Source organism: Callorhinus ursinus, unplaced genomic scaffold (genome assembly GCF_003265705.2).
Source record: "Callorhinus ursinus isolate GAN/ISIS: 27379988/994484 unplaced genomic scaffold, GSC_fseal_2.0 scaffold9, whole genome shotgun sequence".
Lineage (NCBI taxonomy): Eukaryota > Metazoa > Chordata > Mammalia > Carnivora > Otariidae > Callorhinus > Callorhinus ursinus.
In genome coordinates, this window is record NW_027397071.1 from 51,528,107 (window position 1) to 51,545,514 (window position 17,408).

General features: G+C 37.2%; 1 protein-coding gene across 1 annotated transcript in view; it reads left to right on the forward strand.

The window, feature by feature from the left end:
- The first annotated feature begins 2,825 nt into the window (after window positions 1-2,825).
- Window positions 2,826-17,408, forward strand: part of TM2D1 (TM2 domain containing 1) — a 46,956-nt gene continuing 32,373 nt past the window's right edge. The window contains exons 1-3 of the mRNA XM_025871743.2: window positions 2,826-3,010; window positions 5,065-5,138; window positions 16,908-17,016. Of these exons, the coding sequence (XP_025727528.1) occupies window positions 2,853-3,010; window positions 5,065-5,138; window positions 16,908-17,016 (341 nt within the window). The 5' untranslated portion in view covers window positions 2,826-2,852. The remainder of the gene's footprint in view (window positions 3,011-5,064; window positions 5,139-16,907; window positions 17,017-17,408) is intronic.

Below are 17,408 nucleotides of genomic sequence, written 5' to 3' on the forward strand. Positions count from 1 at the left end.
TTTTCAGATAGTTAATTGTTCAAATCTATATGAAAAATGACACAAAGATCAGCAATATTCCTACAGTCATAAGCAAAATACCTAATTTTGTGGTACTTTCAATAAACTTGGACTAGAAAGTCTTCCTTTCACATTCTGATTAGATTGTATTTTCAAAATCAAAGCAGGACATTTTGAAAGTGTATCAAAATGAGGGGTGCCTGGGTGGCTCAGTTGGTTGGGCGACTGCCTTCGGCTCAGGTCATGATCCTGGAGTCCTGGGATCAAGTCCCGCATCGGGCTCTCTGCTCAGCGAGGAGCCTGCTTCTCCCTCTAACCCTCCCCCCTCTCATGTACTCTCTCTCTCTCATTCTCGCTCTCTCAAATAAATAAATAAATAAATCTTTAAAAAAAAAAAGAAAGTGTATCAAAATGATAGTCAAAATGCAAAGTCACTGTCTTTTATTACCAGATAATAAGGTAGCAGATATCCTGAAACGTATCCTTGGATTTTAACTAATCCTTGACCCCAACCCCTTTGCTAAATTTCATCTCAGGATGAGGCTGAGAGATGGTAGTTGAGTTGTATGTTATATATAGTATCGGTATTATTTTAACTTAAAGTTAATAGTTTTCTAGGCTGTATGTTTTTAGATGGTCATGTATCCTATGAAGATACAACTCTGTTCCTCCAGTTTGGCCTGGATTTTTTTTTAATTTTATTTATTTATTTGACAGAGAGAGACATAGTGAGAGCAGGAACACAGGCAGTGGGAGTGGGAGAGGGAGAGGCAGGCTTCCCGTGGAGCGGGCAGCCCAATGTGGGACTCGATCCCAGGACTCTTGGATCATGACCTGAGCCGAAGGCAGACGCTTAACAACTGAGCCACCCAGGTGCCCCTTGACCTGGATTTTTAATTATTCTTATGACTAGTGACAGAGTCACAACATTTTTAATTACTCTTATCTAGTGACAAAACATTGTGTATCAAGTACTGTTTTGGGGGGAATATCTAATCCAAACCTTTGTCCTACTACAGTAACTAGTACAGGCTTCTATTTTAACAATTGTCAAATAGTACTTTAACTGTTTAGCTTTTCCCCTAGTAAACATAACATGTTTAATTACTAGGTTCTTGTCTCCTCATTTTTTGAGTCTGTAGGGTCTTGCCTGATGTTGGGCATATAGTAAATGCTTGATAAATATTTCTATGGAGGGGAAGAGAGAGAAAAGAAAAAAGAAAAGAATAAAAGGAGGAAAGAGAAAAAAGAGAGAAGTCAACTTAAAACAGAAAGTTTAAAAATTGAACTAGTAAATTTCAAATTTCCTATCACTTAAATCTTTAATTAAGCATAAATATTTTAATTTAAAAATACCATAGTTGGGGCGCTTGCGACTCTTGATCTCCAGCTTGTACGTTCAAACCCCAACTTGGGTGTAGAGATTACTTTAAATAAAATCTTCAAAAAAATAAAAATAAAAATAAAAATAGCATAGTAATGCCGAAAAATTGGTTTAAGAAAAATTTTAACTGTAGTTACAATACTAAAATATTACTGCAAATGATTTCATGTTCTCTTATTCCAAAATGATACTTTGAATAATACATTATCCGATGCTTCTCAAAGTGTGGTTCTGGACCAGCAATCTCAGCATCTCTTGGAAACTCGTTACATATGCAAATTACCCTGCCCCACCCTAAATTTTCATAATCATAAACTGAGGGTGGGTCCCACTCTTGGTGTTATAACAAAGCTTCCAGCTAACTCTGATACGCCCTAAAATTTGAGAACCACTGAATGATGCAATTCGTCAAAATTAGTGCTACTGTGAATGAGAAGACACCAAATTCAAATATTTTTACGTTAAAAAAAAAGAAAGAAAGAAAAGATGGCTTAAACTTTCACTAAAGAAAGTAAACGTATTGGGGGGAGGGGGATGGGTTAGCCTGGTGATGGGTATTGAGGAAGGCACGTTCTGCATGGAGCACTGGGTGTTATGAACAAACAATGAATCATGGAACACTGCACCAAAAACTAATGATGTAATATATGGTGATTAACATAACAATAAAAAATAAAAAAATAAAAATAAAAAAATAAAAAAATAAAAAAAATAATAAATAAATAAATAAATAAATAAATAGAAAAGAAAGTAAACGTATTGCCCAGGATAAAAGATATGCCCACTACAGAATTTTTAGAATATACAGAAATTTAGAAAGAAGAGATGGAGGAAAAAACCTCCAACTTTTCACTTAGTGTAGTCGTAAATTCTTTAATATCCTTTTCTCACAGGCCCTCTCGCTCGCATAAATGTCCACTACTAAAAATAAGTGTAATGCCTATTTTTGTGATGGAGTCCTTAAGTTCTGTTTAAGAGCCTTCCATAAGTTCTTCTCTAAGCGAACAGATAGGTCATTATATCATAACAGTAAGAGCACAGATTCTGAAATTGGGCAAATATCAATTTGATCCCAATTCAGTAACTAAGGTCGACATGTTTTTTAGCGTCGTTGAGCCGGGCTCATTATCTGTAAACCCAAATCCTACCAGGCCTAACCGAGATAATGTTTGTAAAGCGCTTAACAAATCTCCGGGGTGCCGCTGGCACATTTGTAGGTGGAAAAGTCACAGCAGGGTTAGCTCGGGAAGCAGTGGATGCAGGGCCGCTGATTCTCAAAACTAGCCTTCTTGCCGATCTCAAAGACAAATCACAGCTCTCCCAGGAAAATCCGCGGCCCTGTAGGGGAAAAAACCGGCCTCCAACCGAGGCACGGTCCCTTTAAGAGCCTCGCTCCCTCCGCCCTTCTCCCGTCCCCGCCTGGGCAAAGGCGGAACCGGAAGTGGTGGGGGACGCGCCGGTCCCCAGCATGGCGGCCACTTGGCCGGCTGCTCCGGGGGCCGTGGCCCCCCAGCTCCTCGGTGTCCTGTGGTTCGTGTCAGTCACCACGGGACCTTGGGGAGCTGCTGCCATCGCCGCCACCGGTGGCGAGGAGACGCTTAAGTGCGAGGACCTCAAATTGGGACAATATCCTCTCTGAGGAGCCCCCCCTCCGCCTTGGGGGTGAGGTAGATTAGGGGTGGCGAGTGGGTCGCGGCCCTCAACAGGGGCCAGGGTTGTGTTTAAGGGATTGGTGACTTGTGGCTTTTAATGACCGACGGACTCTCGGATGTGAAAAAAGATGTGGGGGTGGGAAGGACAGCGTGATTTCCTTGGGATTTTACTGATTGTTAGCTCTTCCTCTTCTGATCCACCAATTTTTATTAATTAATTACTGGTGGGCTTATTTGTTCAACAAACACCTAGATCCTGAAGTATGCCAGGCCCTGTTCTAGGCACTAGTAATAAAAAGATTGTTAGCGCTTCCTCTTCTGATCCACCAGTTTTTATTATTAATTAATTAATTAGCGGTGAGCTTATTTGTTCAACAAACACCTAGATCCTGAAGTATGCCAAGCCCTGTTCTAGGCACTAGTAATAAAAAGATTGATAGGCTCCACCCTAGAAGTTAGCTGACTTGGGGGAGGAGACAAATAAGTAGTTAACGATATATTCCTTGTATATTGCCCAGTTATCATTAACTCTTTGCTTATTACCTTACATCATCGTCAAACTCCGTGAGATGCCAGACTGTCAGGGGCATACTCCTCCGTGTTCTAACTGTGGGCCAGTTATCTGAACTCTGTTTTCTCTTGAGTAAACATGTAGATAACAATGGTACCAACCTAAAGATTTGTTGTGAGAAAGTAGTGCAAGTGAATCACGTAGAACGATGCCTGGCACATAGTAAGGACTATCTGTGTTACTTATTTACAGATGAGGAAACAGGCTGAAGGGGTTAAGTGGATCTGTTCATTTTAATAGCTCTGATGATCCATATGAAATGGGAGTTACAGTCAAAATAGCTACTTTTGTACAAAATTAGATCATTTTATAGAAGTTGTAGAGCAGAAAAATTAATAACAGAAGCCAGAGATATAAGAAAGACTTGAGACAAAATTTTAAAATTAAGAAAATTCTATCATATACTATTTTTATGTAGGTTGGAGAGAGGCAGCCATTATTAGATGCTTACACAATAGCTCTAATTTACTGAATACCGTTATGCTTGGAGTTTGAGAATCACAGACCTAGTAAGTTGAGTCTTCTTTGGCAAAAATGTCAGAGCGATTTGAAGAAATAATTGGATGGTATTAAGAGTTGTACGATTTGAACCTTAGAGAGATTGGGCTGAGCATTTGGTGATGAAAACTGGAAAATGTCTGTTACTCCTGGCATGAAGATGAAGTTTCCAGTAGTGCTTAAAAAACCTTAAACAGGTGTCAGGTTCTCTGTTTCCAGAGACATCTTGTGAAAACCTTATTTATCCCATTTTAGTGACAATAAAATACTTAGGAAACAAAAGCCGCCTGCGCGTGTTTTGAAATTAGAGGACAGTTATTATACCTGTTTTCAAAACTTAAGATCCTGTTGGGGAGACCATGTAGACTCACCTAAAAGAACTATCTTCTCTGCAGTCTAATGGAAAGCACTCTAGGCTTGGAATCAGGAAACCTGATTTTACTCTCTATCACTTATTACATGACTTTGGATAGGTCTTTCAAACTTTGAGCCTCAGTTTGTGCTTCTGTGATATGGGAATAATACTATCTACTTCACAGGGTTATTTGTGCTACATGAAGTTATGTATGTGACAATACTGTGGGGCCCCATAAATTAGTTCAGTCAAATCTCTGGAAACTGATTTTTTCCAACCTGAAGCTCTCTTACAATAATTTGGTAAAGATTTTAATTTCCAATTTTCCTTTATGCTTTATGCTGACTGATGTTCTTTAAGGATGGCATCCTTTGCTAGAGCTTTTAATAAGTATTAAGTTAATATACTTTTCCTGTAATAAATTAATGTTCAAGTAGTATTTAGTAATGCTAAAGGTATATTTGTGGTTGTGCTTGTTGCTTTGGACCAACAGCTTTTTTTTTGACGTGTGAATGTAAACATGAGTATATAATACAAGATATTAAAGATAAGATGATAATGTATTGTGTTGGGATGTGGTTCATATTTCCTTAACTTTTCTCACATATATTTGTAAAGATCCAAAAATAAATGATGCTACACAAGAACCAGTTAACTGCACAAACTACACAGCTCATGGTAAGACTTCCAGAAACATGTTTTTAAAAACAATTTTTGAAACATAACTTCATAAGTCAGTGTATGATCACTAAAACTAATAAATGTGTGCTTTTTCTTGAGTTAAAACATTCAGTTTCTAGAACAACTTGGAGAACTGGCTAAGGGTTGTTAATATTTAATTTAAGAAGAATGTTATTAGTTTTGTGAACTGGAGAGTTTTATATACTCATTCATTTTTTTTAAAACCTTTGAAATCAGTTTATGTAGCTTAAGCAGAGATGCTTCTTAGATTTTTAATTACTTGAAAAGAACTTAAAATGGGACTCTTAGCCCTGTTAAGTCCAATGAGAAGTTGTATCACCCATATTATACAGTTGTAAAATAAACTTAGGTACATCCTAAGTATGAAAACAGTACAGTTAGGATTTTAAATATGCATCAATATTTTTTTTTAAGTATTATAGAGATGTTTTGATAATAGATACCACCCTCAGCCTAATGGTTTTGGGGAGCTTCTAAATTCTAAAATATGTAGAATGCCAGATAAAAACTAATGAATTGTTCTGAGTGGTCTTTTCTTCTATAGGGGTATGTGTTGGAAGGGAGGCAGACAGATGTATGTTGGAACTATTTAGCCTTCTTATTTGGCATCGTACATAATGATGGCAGTTACATGGTATTATTTTGAGAAAAGAGCACCTATTGAGTATATACTGATTGTTTTATGTATTAGGCAGGAAATAAGATAGTAATTGACATTTTCTTTTTAAATAAAGTCTCTCAAACAGATTCATTATGTAAATGAGATTAAAAGAATTGTTTTTCCTTTTTTTTAAAGATTTTATTTATTTATTTGACAGAGAGAGAGAGAGCATAGGCAGGGGGAGTGGCAGGGAGAGGGAGAAGCAGGCTCCCTGCTGTGGAGGGGGAGCCCAATGAGGGACTCTATCCCAGGACCCTGGAATCATGACCTGAGCCGAAGGCAATCGCTTAACCAACTGAGCCACCCAGGCGCCCAGGAATTGTTTTTCTTATAGCAAAACACTTCCATGTTTTTCAATATATTCAAATAATTGACCTCTTGATTATGAATTCGTATATATTTTATTTATTTATTTATTTATTTATTTATTTTAAAGATTTCATTTATTTGACAGAGAGACACAGCTAGAGAGGGAACACAAGCAGGGGGAGCGGGAGAGGGAGAAACAGGCTTCCTGCCGAGCAGGGAGCCCGATGCGGGGCTCTATCCCAGGACCCTGGGATCATGACCTGAGCCGAAGGCAGACGCTTAACGACTGAGCCTCCCAGGCTCCCCCATATATATTTTAAAAAGCAGATCTTCTTTTATCTTTTTATATCTTTATATTTTGGCACACTACTAGCCCAATTATAGTCAACAAAGATACTTGAAAATAAATTGTGTTAAACTTTTATAATTGGCATTTAGCTACTATTCTGAAGTAGTGAAGTTTTACCATATAAACAGTAATAGGTTTTACATATATGTATATATATGATTTGTATAGTAAATATTGCTTAATATGTATACATATATTTAATTTAGATGTGTTAAAGGAACTTTGTTTTTTTAGTTAATTTATAAGTATACTCTGATTTGTCTGTTTTACATTTCAGTCTTTTATATTGTGCTTTCGGAACACAGAATAGAGTTAACATATATAACGAAGACTCAGCTTTCAGATACTCAACCATTTATATGAGAGATATTAGAAATCTGTGAGTACTGTTTGACTCAGGTATCTAAATTAGGAAGCAGGCAGCCACCTATTTCAAAAAAGCGTTTTCTAGCCTATAGGGTTCTTTGCAGTTATGAGGATTTTGAAGGAAATTATGCAACTAAAAAGAATAGTTTCTGCCCAAAAGAGCTTTGCTCTTCATTTAGGAGTCTCTTGTGTAAAACAAGGTTGAATCCACTTGTGCAATTATTGATAAGTAAGTTTATAAACACAAAAAATCAAATGATCAGACTAATAGGAAGTAAAAGGACTTAGAGGTATTATGGTACTATCATGGCTTATCAGGTAAGTACTCATAGTTGATGTAAGTCAAAGAGCTACAGGACAATAAAAGGAAGGTTTTCTATAAAAGGGAATGATATGATTATTCATTTGGAGAGAAGAAACCAAGTACCATATTAAATGTGGGAACATATATAAAATGTAGATTAATAAATAAATGACTTTAAATCATTGTCATGATTTTAAGAAGAAAATAAAGTTTCCGAGACAAAGATGAGTCACAGGGTGGCTGCATATGGATGTACAATTTGTACATGACACCAGTATCTAGCTGAGAGCTGGGATAGATTCTGCTGTCCCAGCCCAGTGCTCATGAGGCTGTGTCTGTCCGTGGGAAGTTTTTCTTTTAATTGCCTTTTTAAAAACATACAAGGGCTAGTGGAGTAGTCATGGTGAATCACTTCTAAGTCCTGATCAGAGAGGACATCTAAATGACCCTTGAAACATGTTTTTGGGTCCTAACATGGAACTGATTAACAGGAGAAAAATATTAGGAGTTGTGAAAAGTGTGAGTTAAATGGTCTTTCTCAGCCTCCAGCCAAGATTGTTCTTCCTCTGTTTTTTCACTGTGTATACGAAGGACTATTACAGAATCCTCAAACTAAGTTTAATTTTCTTTCTTTTTTTTTTTTTTAAAGATTTTATTTATTTGACAGAGAGAGAGACAGCGAGAGAGGGAACACAAGCAGGGGGAGTGGGAGAGGGAGAAGCAGTCTTCCCGCCGAGCAGGGAGCACGATGCGGGGCTCGATCCCAGGACCCTGGGATCATGACCTGAGCCGAAGGCAGTCACTTAACCAACTGAGCCACCCAGGCGCCCCAAGTTTAATTTTCTTTAACAGTGCTTTTTGGGTAGGGATAAGAACAATGTTTTACAAGAGGGTAATTTCAAGATAAAAGAATTGGGACCAAAGGCAAAGTAATTCAACTGTAACATTAAATTAATGTGATCTTTTTTTTTTAAGGTTTTATTTATTTATTTGACAGAGAGACAGCAAGAGAGGGAACACAAGAGAGGGAGTGGGAGAGGGAGAGGCAGGCCTCCCGCGGAGCATGGAGCCCCATGCGGGGCTTGATCCCAGGATCCTGGGATCATGACCTGAGCTGAAGGCAGACGCTTAACCGACTGAGCCACCCAGGTGCCCCTAAATTAATGTGATCTTAAAATGGTTCCCAATTAGAGTACAGGCTTCCAGTTATGGAATGAATTAAGTCACAGGGATGTCAGGTACGGCATACTTCCAGTGACTTCCGTCACTGGTATTATAATAGCATTGTCTGGAACAGATGGTTGGTACACTTGTGAGCATAGCATAATGTATAGACTTGTCCAATGACTATGTCATACACCTGAGACTATTGTAACATTGTGTGTCAACTATATACTTCAATTTAAAAAATAAAAAATAAAAACCCTAAGGACAACCTATCACAAAAAGTCAGTGAGACCTTTCCAAATAAGGCAAATACCTTCTTAAGATATAACCAATCAAATAACTTCCTTGCTTTGCTTCCATTTCTCTATAGAAGTCTTCTAGCTCCTGCAGGTGGGTAGAGCACTCTAACCACTTCCAGTTTGGCACAGCCCAATTCAGATTGATTTTTGCTCAAATAAACTCTTACAATTAAAAAGAAAAATAGTTTCCATTTAACCCAGTGCCAACTAACAAGCATATTTATTTATTGAGAAATGATTTGTAATAAATAATTTGATAATTAAATTGATTAAAATAAATGGATCAAGATAATTACCTTAATGAAAATTTATATTATAGGATATTATTTATTGGGAAATTATTTACTGTATTTATTGAGAAAAATTACATGGCAGGCTTCTACTACGTATAAATAATATATGAAAGAAGACACAATCTCTGCCCTAAAAGAGTGTTCTGTCTACATTGTACAGACATACATAGGCAAGTGTTTTCAATTTTCCAATCAGTGAAATACAAAAGTATTTAGATTCCATCTCTAGAAAATTTTGCTCTGGTCCTTTGGCAGGTCTTTTTTATTTTGTTAAGTTTTTATTGAAATATATTTATAGGAAAGTACACAGAAGTGTAACTCAAATGATTTTTCTCAAGCTGAACACATTTGTGAATGTTCCAAATCAAGAAATAACATTATTAACATACTAAAAGCCCACTCATGCTCTCTTATACTCACTCTTCTGCCCTAGTGGATAACCCATTACCCTAACTTCTAACAATATAAATTAGTTATGCAAAGAGTGTGTTATTTTTAGACTCTTTATTTGGAGATAATGTCTTTTTTAAATATTTTTATTTTTAAAATATCTTTTTTTTAAGATTTTATTTATTTATTTGAGAGAGAAAGAATGAGACAGAGAGAGAGCATGAGGGGGGGAGGGGCAGAGGGAGAAGCAGGCTCCCCCTGAGCAGGGAGCCCTATGCGGGACTCAATCCCAGAACCCCAGGATCATGACCTGAGCCGAAGGCAGATGCCCAACCGACTGAGCCACCCAGGTGCCCCTATTTTTATTTATTTTTAAAGAGAGAGAGTGTGAACACATGCACATTTTCCTGGGTGAGGGGGAGAGGGGTGCAGAGGGAGAGAGAGAATCTCCAGCAGACTCCACTCCCAGCGTGCAGCCTGACACTGGGGCTAAATCTCAGGACCCTGAGATCATAACCTGAGCTGAAATCAAGAGTCAGACACTTAACTGACTGAGCCACCCAGGCGCCCCTACTTGGAGATAATTTCAAACTTACAGAAAAGTTGCAAGAATAAGAGTAGTACAAAGAGGGATGCCTGGGTGGCCCAGTTGATAAAGGGTCTGCGTTCGGCTCAGGTCATGATCCCAGGGTCCTGGGATTGAGCCCTGCATCAGGCTCCTTGCGCAGCAGGGAGCCTGCTTCTCCCTCTCCCTCTGCCTGTTGCTCCCCCTGATTATGCTCTGTCTCTCTTTGTCTCTTTCTCTCTCTTTCTGACAAGTAAATAAATAAAATCTTAAAAAAAAAAAAAGTACAAAGAACACCCATATATCTTTTGCCCAGATTCACCAGTTGTAAACACATTATTATTCTTGTTTTATCATTGTATGCTCATGCATTCTCTCTCTCTCTCTCAGTTTGTATGTATTTTGCTCCTATGTGTGTTTTTCCTAAGAATAGAGATTCTAGTTGCTGTAAACTTTAGTAAATTTAATATATGTAGTTTACCATCCATACTCTAATTTTATCAAATGACCCTAAGTAATGTTTTTATAATACTTTTTTGCAGTACAGGATCCTAAGATCAGGTCTTGACCCTTAAATCTGACAGATCAAAACTATAGTCCAGACTGGAGTAGGATCCCAAATCACTTAACTCCCTAGGTCAGTCCTTTTGATCATTATGAAACGTCATTGTTTATTTCTGATAGCTTTTTTCCATTTAAAAAATAATGCTACTTTTTATAATCAAGAAATACTGTGTACTTACTGGTTTAAACTGATGCCATTTAGGGCGCCTGGGTGGCTCAGTTGGTTAAGCGACTGCCTTCGGCTCAGGTCATGATCCCAGAGTCCTGGGATCGAGTCCCACATCAGGCTCTCGGCTCAGCGGGGAGCCTGCTTCTCCCTGTGACCCTCTCCCCACTCATGCTGTTTCTCTCTCTCTCTCTCTCTTAAATAAATAAAATCTTTAAAAAAAAAAGTTAAAAAAAAAAACTGATGCCATTTAAATCAGACATTGGCCAGAGCAAAACTTTTTTTACAGGAAATCTGAGAATTGAGTAGTTTTCAGGTTGTAGCATGTTGCTTAATTTTGTCTACTAGTTAACATTTATTGGTAACCGGCTTTCTTAGTCTTATCATATTGATTTGTTATTTTTGCTTGTTCCTGAAATCAGTGTAAGCATGGAATTTATGGTATAATGGAAAGAGTATTGATTAAGAAATAATGAGTGTTAACCTAGGATTTCCAGAGTCTTACTCATAAGGCTTTTGTCAAGTCATTTAATTTCTTAGAATCTAGTTTTCATGTTTGTGAAAGAAAAAAAAGGAACATATTACTAGTTTTGTCTACTTAATAGGGTTTTTTAAAAATAAGGGTCAGTGAGACACCTGGCTGGCCCAGTTAGTAGAGCATGCAGCTCTTAATCTCGGGATCATGAGTTCAAGCCCCACATTGGGCATGGGGACTAACTTGAAAAAAAAATAAGGGTCAAAAGAAATTACCATGAAGTATGTAAAAATAAACTCTAGGGTTGTGGGCTTTTTTTGATTAATTTCATTACACAAAATCTTCCCTTAGTGTTACAGCCACTCCCAATGTTATATTCATTTCTCATGTCAGGTTCATTCTTCGTTTTCTCAATATTGAAGTTCTCTAATTTGCTAGAGTGGAGAACCTAATACTTGTTGAACATTTTCTGTAATCAAGTATCATGCTTTACACACCATATGCTTTTACTACATACCCAATACCATTACAAGAATAATATCCACATTTCACAGATGACAAAAACAAGATTCAGTGAGGTTTTGTAACTTACTCAAAGGAACAAACTCGTTAAGTTGACAGAGTTTGGACTAAACCCAGATTTGTCCAGTTCTGAAGTCCTGCTCTTTGGAGTTCACTTCAAAGAAATCTGATTAAATCAGTATTGATGTTTCTCTTATTTTCTCATGTAATCTTGTATATATTTGGAGCAGCAGCTTATCCTTCCTCACTAAAGTATATAATTTTCATCCCTTGAAATAATTATCTCATACTTCTCTCAAACCTTAGAATCCTTTTAGCAATATGGTTTCTTCATTCTGGTACCTCTTTCCACTGTTTGTAGCTTTCCTGAGGTTCTGAGCCTAGAGCATTGAGCATTTTTCTCTCATATATCTCATGTCAAATATAAATCATTTCCTATAATAGAAATAAAATACCATTGAAAACTATAATTGTCAAAATTTATTGTTTGAACAATTAATAGTATCTAATTGAAAATAGAAAGGTATGATTTCTTAGTATTTAATATTCTTATAAGGCCTTTTTTCAACTCACCTATCAATGTTTGATTTTTTTTAAATGTACAGGAAACTGTCATCTCAAAAAACAATGGATTTTTATTAGGCAAGATGTATTGGACAATAACCCCAACTGGAATCATAATTACAGTGTTTTGCATTGCAAATATCTCTAAGATCTGATTTTAGATAGTCTGCAGGAAGATCTCACAAGATCTGGCTGTAAGACAAGAAAGTGACAGCTTCAAACTGAGCAAGTAAGTGCAAGGTAATACATTTAGAGGAAGATTATCTAAAATTTAGCAATAGAGGGGCACCTGGGTGGCTCAGTCGGTTAACCATCTGCCTTCGGCTCAGGTCATGATCCCAGGGTCCTGGGATTGAGCCCCACATCGGGCTCCCTGCTCAGTGGGGAGTCTGCTTCTCTCCCTCTCCCACTCCCCCTGCTTGTGTTCCCTCTCTCGCTGTTTCTCTCTCTATCAAATAAATAAATAAATAAATAAATCTTTAAAAAAAAATTAGCAATAGAATTCTGTTTAATGACACAGTTTGCCAATCCAGAACTTACTATTTTGAGGATTTAAAAAAATTAAAGATCCATTTTTAGGAAAAACTTGTGTTTATAGATTTCTTGCAGGTCACTTGTTTGTGGAAGTGGAATGGGCCTCATCAAGGCAAAAAAGTAACTTTTTAAACCAGACATCTCTTTGATTTATATGCCTGATGCCTAAACTCTAGTAGTACATGTACTCCTGGAGGTAGACAGAGCTTTCCAAGAGGTAAACAGGTATCATTGTTGAACTGGTTTCCTAAGGCTGTTATAAGAGTGTTAAAATAGACATTGACGGTCTCAGTCCTAGAGACTAGAAATCTGAAATCAAGGTGTTGGCAGGGCCATGCTCCCTCTCAAACTCTGGGTGGAATCTATCCTCCTTTCTTCTGACCTGCTGATGGTGGCCAGCAATCCTTGGCATTCCCTAGTTTGTAACTGCATCAGTCTGGTCTCTGCCTCTGTCCTCACATAGCATTCTCTCTGTGTGTCTTCAAATCATCTTCTTCCTGTTAGGTATGCATGTAATTTCCCCAGTTCATAAGGACAACAGTCTTATGGGATTAGGGCCCACCCTAATGACTTCATTTTAACTTGGTTAAAGCTGCAAAGACCGTACTTCCAAATATGGTCATACTCTGAGGTACTGAAGATTAGTACTTCAACATATCTTTTTTTTGAGGGGGGTATGGCATAATTCAGCCCATAACAGGTGTCTTTAAAGGAATTGATTTCCAGATTCTCAGATACTATGTGTTTACTTTTCCTAAAATTGATGTAAATTTTCTGAATTTTATTTTTTTTTAAGATTTATTTATTAGAGAGGGAGCTCATGGGGTGGGGGGCAGAGGGAGGGGGAGTGAAGCTGACTCCCCACTGAGCACCAAGCCCAGTACAGGGCTTGATCTTTAGATCCTGAAATCATGACCTGAGGCTAAATCAAGAGTCCAATGCCTAATTGACTGAGCCACCCAGGTGCCCCCAAATTTCTGAATTTTCAAGAGGAGCTCTTTCTTATCCATTCTCTGTTGGATGATGATGGCTATTTAATTGTTGTAGTGTTTAGATTCCATTGTAAAGCGTTCTATAACATTTAATGGCAATATTTATAATATGCTGGAAATTATATTTTTTCCAACCATTTAAGTCCATGATGAAAAACTTTAGATATCAACTTAAGTGTGTAAGGGAGTACAGAGTTGTAAAAAGTTACTTTAGGAAGTGTGCGAGTAAAATTTTTTGAAGACCACTGGTCTAGAGCAGGGTTTCTCAACCTTGGGATTGTTGATGTTTTGGATTATGTAATTCTTTGTTGTGACGAGGCTGTTTTATACATTGTAGGATGGTTTGGTTTTTTTTAAGATTTTATTTATTTATTTAATAATTTTTTAAAAAAGATTTTTTATTTGACAGAGAGAGAGAGAGCGAGAGCAAGAACACAAGCAGAGGGAGTGGGAGAGGGAGAAGCAGGCTTCCTGCCAAGCAGGGAGCCCGATGCGGGGCTCGATCCTAGGACCCAGGGATCATGACCTGAGCCGAAGGCAGACGCTTAACGACTGAGCCACCCAGCACCCAGAGATTTTATTTATTTTTTGACAGAGAGAGAGAGACAGCAAGAGAGGGAACACAAGCAGGGGGAGTGGGAGAGAGAGAAGCAGGCTTCCTGCCGAGCAGGGAGCCTGATGCGGGGCTTGATGAGGGGCTTGATGAGGGGCTTGATCCCAGGACCCTGGGATCATGACCTGAGCCGAAGGCAGACACTTAACGACTGAGCCACCTAGGCACCCCTGCATTGTAGGATGTTTAGGAGTATCCCTGGCCTCTACCCCCTAGGTGGCAGTAGCAGCTCCTCAGAGGTGACAACCCAAAATGTCTCCAGATATTGCCAGATGTCCCCTGGGGAACAAAATTGCCCTTGGTCATTGAAATAGAGCATATTGATCTTCTTTCAGTCAATAACATGGAATATAAGCATTTCGGACATTTGCTAATCTCAATTTTGAGTTATCTACTATATAGTGCTAGACATGACCTAAGATGGCAGATTTTCAAGAGATACCACCTAAGGGTCGTGGTAATAATTTATTCACAAAAGTCAATACATTTTATCCCAGTATCAAGGCAGGTGTTCAAACAGCTACATATAAATTGTCTGTTAACTTTTGCCCTATCTTTGTAGATTATAAATCCTTGCTTATATCTGGAGTCAAGAAATGGTTGTGTGGGAAACCTCTATGTTTTGTAAACCTTCTTATTGAGGACTTTCTCTGTGTTTCCCTGGGGTCATGAACCAAACCAAGTTCCTGCAGTCACTTAGAGGTGAATTGGAATGCTGTCTTTGAATTATACCACAAAAGCTCTGTAAAGCTTTCTGTCTTAACTATCAGGAAGCTCTGATCTAAATTTGGGGCTCAATTACAATGTCTTCTCTTACTTGTTTCCTAGTACAGTTGACCTTTGAACAGTCAAAGGGTTAGGGTGCTGGCCCCTGTGCAATAGAAAGTGTGTGTATAACTTGTGATTTCTCCAAAACTTAATTTCTGATAGCCTACTGTTGGCCAGAAGCTTTATTGATAACAGTTGATTAACTCACATTTTGTATGTTATATGTATTATATACTGTATTCTTACATAAAGTAAGCTAGAGGAAAGGATGTTATTAAGAAAATTATAAGGAAACTATATTTACAGTACTGTGTTGTAGTCACTGAGAAAAATCCACATATATGTATGCAGTTCAAACCAGTGTTGTTCAAGAGTCTACTGTATATTATTTCCTCACTCTTTGTCTTCCCTTCATTTTATTACTTTTTTGCTTGTTATAAATGAGAACCATATAAATGGTTCTCATTTATACTGAATCTGTGTCTTTTAGTGTAAATACCTGGTTTTGGACATGTAAATACATTAAATAAATTAAGTTTATAGGTGATATAGTTTGAACTTTCAATAACCCAACAAAAGTGTGTAAAGTAATTTTACATTTTTTTTCCGACATCATTTTCTCAGTGTACTACTCTGGCCTATAAAAGGACAATGATTTGTTGGAAATCATAAGATAATTATAAAGTAGACAGAAAATGAATACCGTTTTCCTTTCATGATAAAACTCTAGGCTTCTGTGGTTTTTTTTAGACTATTATACAAGGTTCTATTTTCATTTTCTCAAAAAAAAAAAAAAACAACAACACAATCCTGTAATTATTGATCCTAAACATAGAGATGTCTGAAACTAGCCTAAAAGCATTAGTACCTTTTAATCAGAAATGGTGAAGAGGAAAAGGCAATACATTTATTGAATAGCTACTGTATGCTGTGCTTTGTACTAGGTACTTTATACCATATTTAATCCCCACAATGGTCCTATGAAGTAGGTGATCTTAGTGCTATTTTTATCTACAAGGAATGCAAGGTTTTGAAAAAGGCAATGCACATAGATCTTTATACAATAAGGCTATAAAGGCTTCAGGACAGCTCCTGCCTAGCACATAGTAAGCTCTGTATTACTTCCTCTTATTATGTCATCTGGGATAGGAGTAAAGATCAAAAACGCTTAAGTGCTAAAATGGTATGCTACATCAATTCCTAGAGGGAATAGAGAAACAAATACACTTGGAATAAGTAATCTGGGAGGGGTGGCGCCTAGCTATCTCAGTCAGTAGAACATGTGACTCTTGATCTTGGGGTGGTGAATTCAAGCCCCATGTTGGGCATAGAGATTACTTAATAAACAAATAAAATGAACAAACAACTTTTAAAAAAGAAAATTATTTAGAGTAGATGAAAAGAATTTTAGTTTATAATAACTGTCTTCTGCAAGAGTTAATATAAACTGAAAATACTATCACATCATGTTAAATTTAATGAATTACCCAATGAGTTGCCAACAAAAATTTGAGAAGTATTCTTTACCCTAGAGATGGAGTAAAGGGCAGTAATACCGTACAGTTCTTTCCTTGTCACCTTTGTCAGAGGCAGAAGATTGAACTAGAAGGGTCATGCATTGAACCCAATGTGACAATTCTTATATTTTTGTGTTGAGACCACTATATCATATTATCCTTTGTTTAGATATTCCTATCTAAAGTCTCATGTTAGGTGTTATATTGGGAGGTGGTGTTTTATAATTTTGTATTTTCTTGTGCTTTTTGCTAGTCTTAAACATGATTACATACCTTTTCTGCAGAAAAACAGTGGTTTCTTGCTTTTTTTTTTCTTCCTGCCTTTAGTTCCTTGTTTTCCAGCACCCAACATAACTTGTAAGGATTTTGGTGGCAATGAAACACATTTTACTGGAAATGAAGTTGGTTTTCTCAAGCCTATATCTTGCCGAAATGTGTAAGTCTATTACTGAAGCTAAATTTTTAGGTTACTTGCCTATGTTGTATCTTGACTACATAGAATAAAGAGATAAAAAGTTAATTTATGGGGGGAAAATACTGCACTAATATAATTTATCTTTTTTGCCTTTCTCAGAAAACCTCTATTTTAAGTGTGCATATTGTTAATATAAATGCAATTTACCACCAAGTAAAGCACAGTAGTTCATTATGTGGGATAAATAAAGACTGTGAATAGCCTCATGCCATGTTAACTCAGTCAGTTTATGCCACTAAATGAGTTATGAAAAATTCTGTTTTTAAAATTTTGGGGATTTCTAGAGTGCAAAAAAGGATCGTGTAGTTCTAGTATTAAAAGAATGTTGGGGTGCCTAGGTGGCTCAGTTGGTT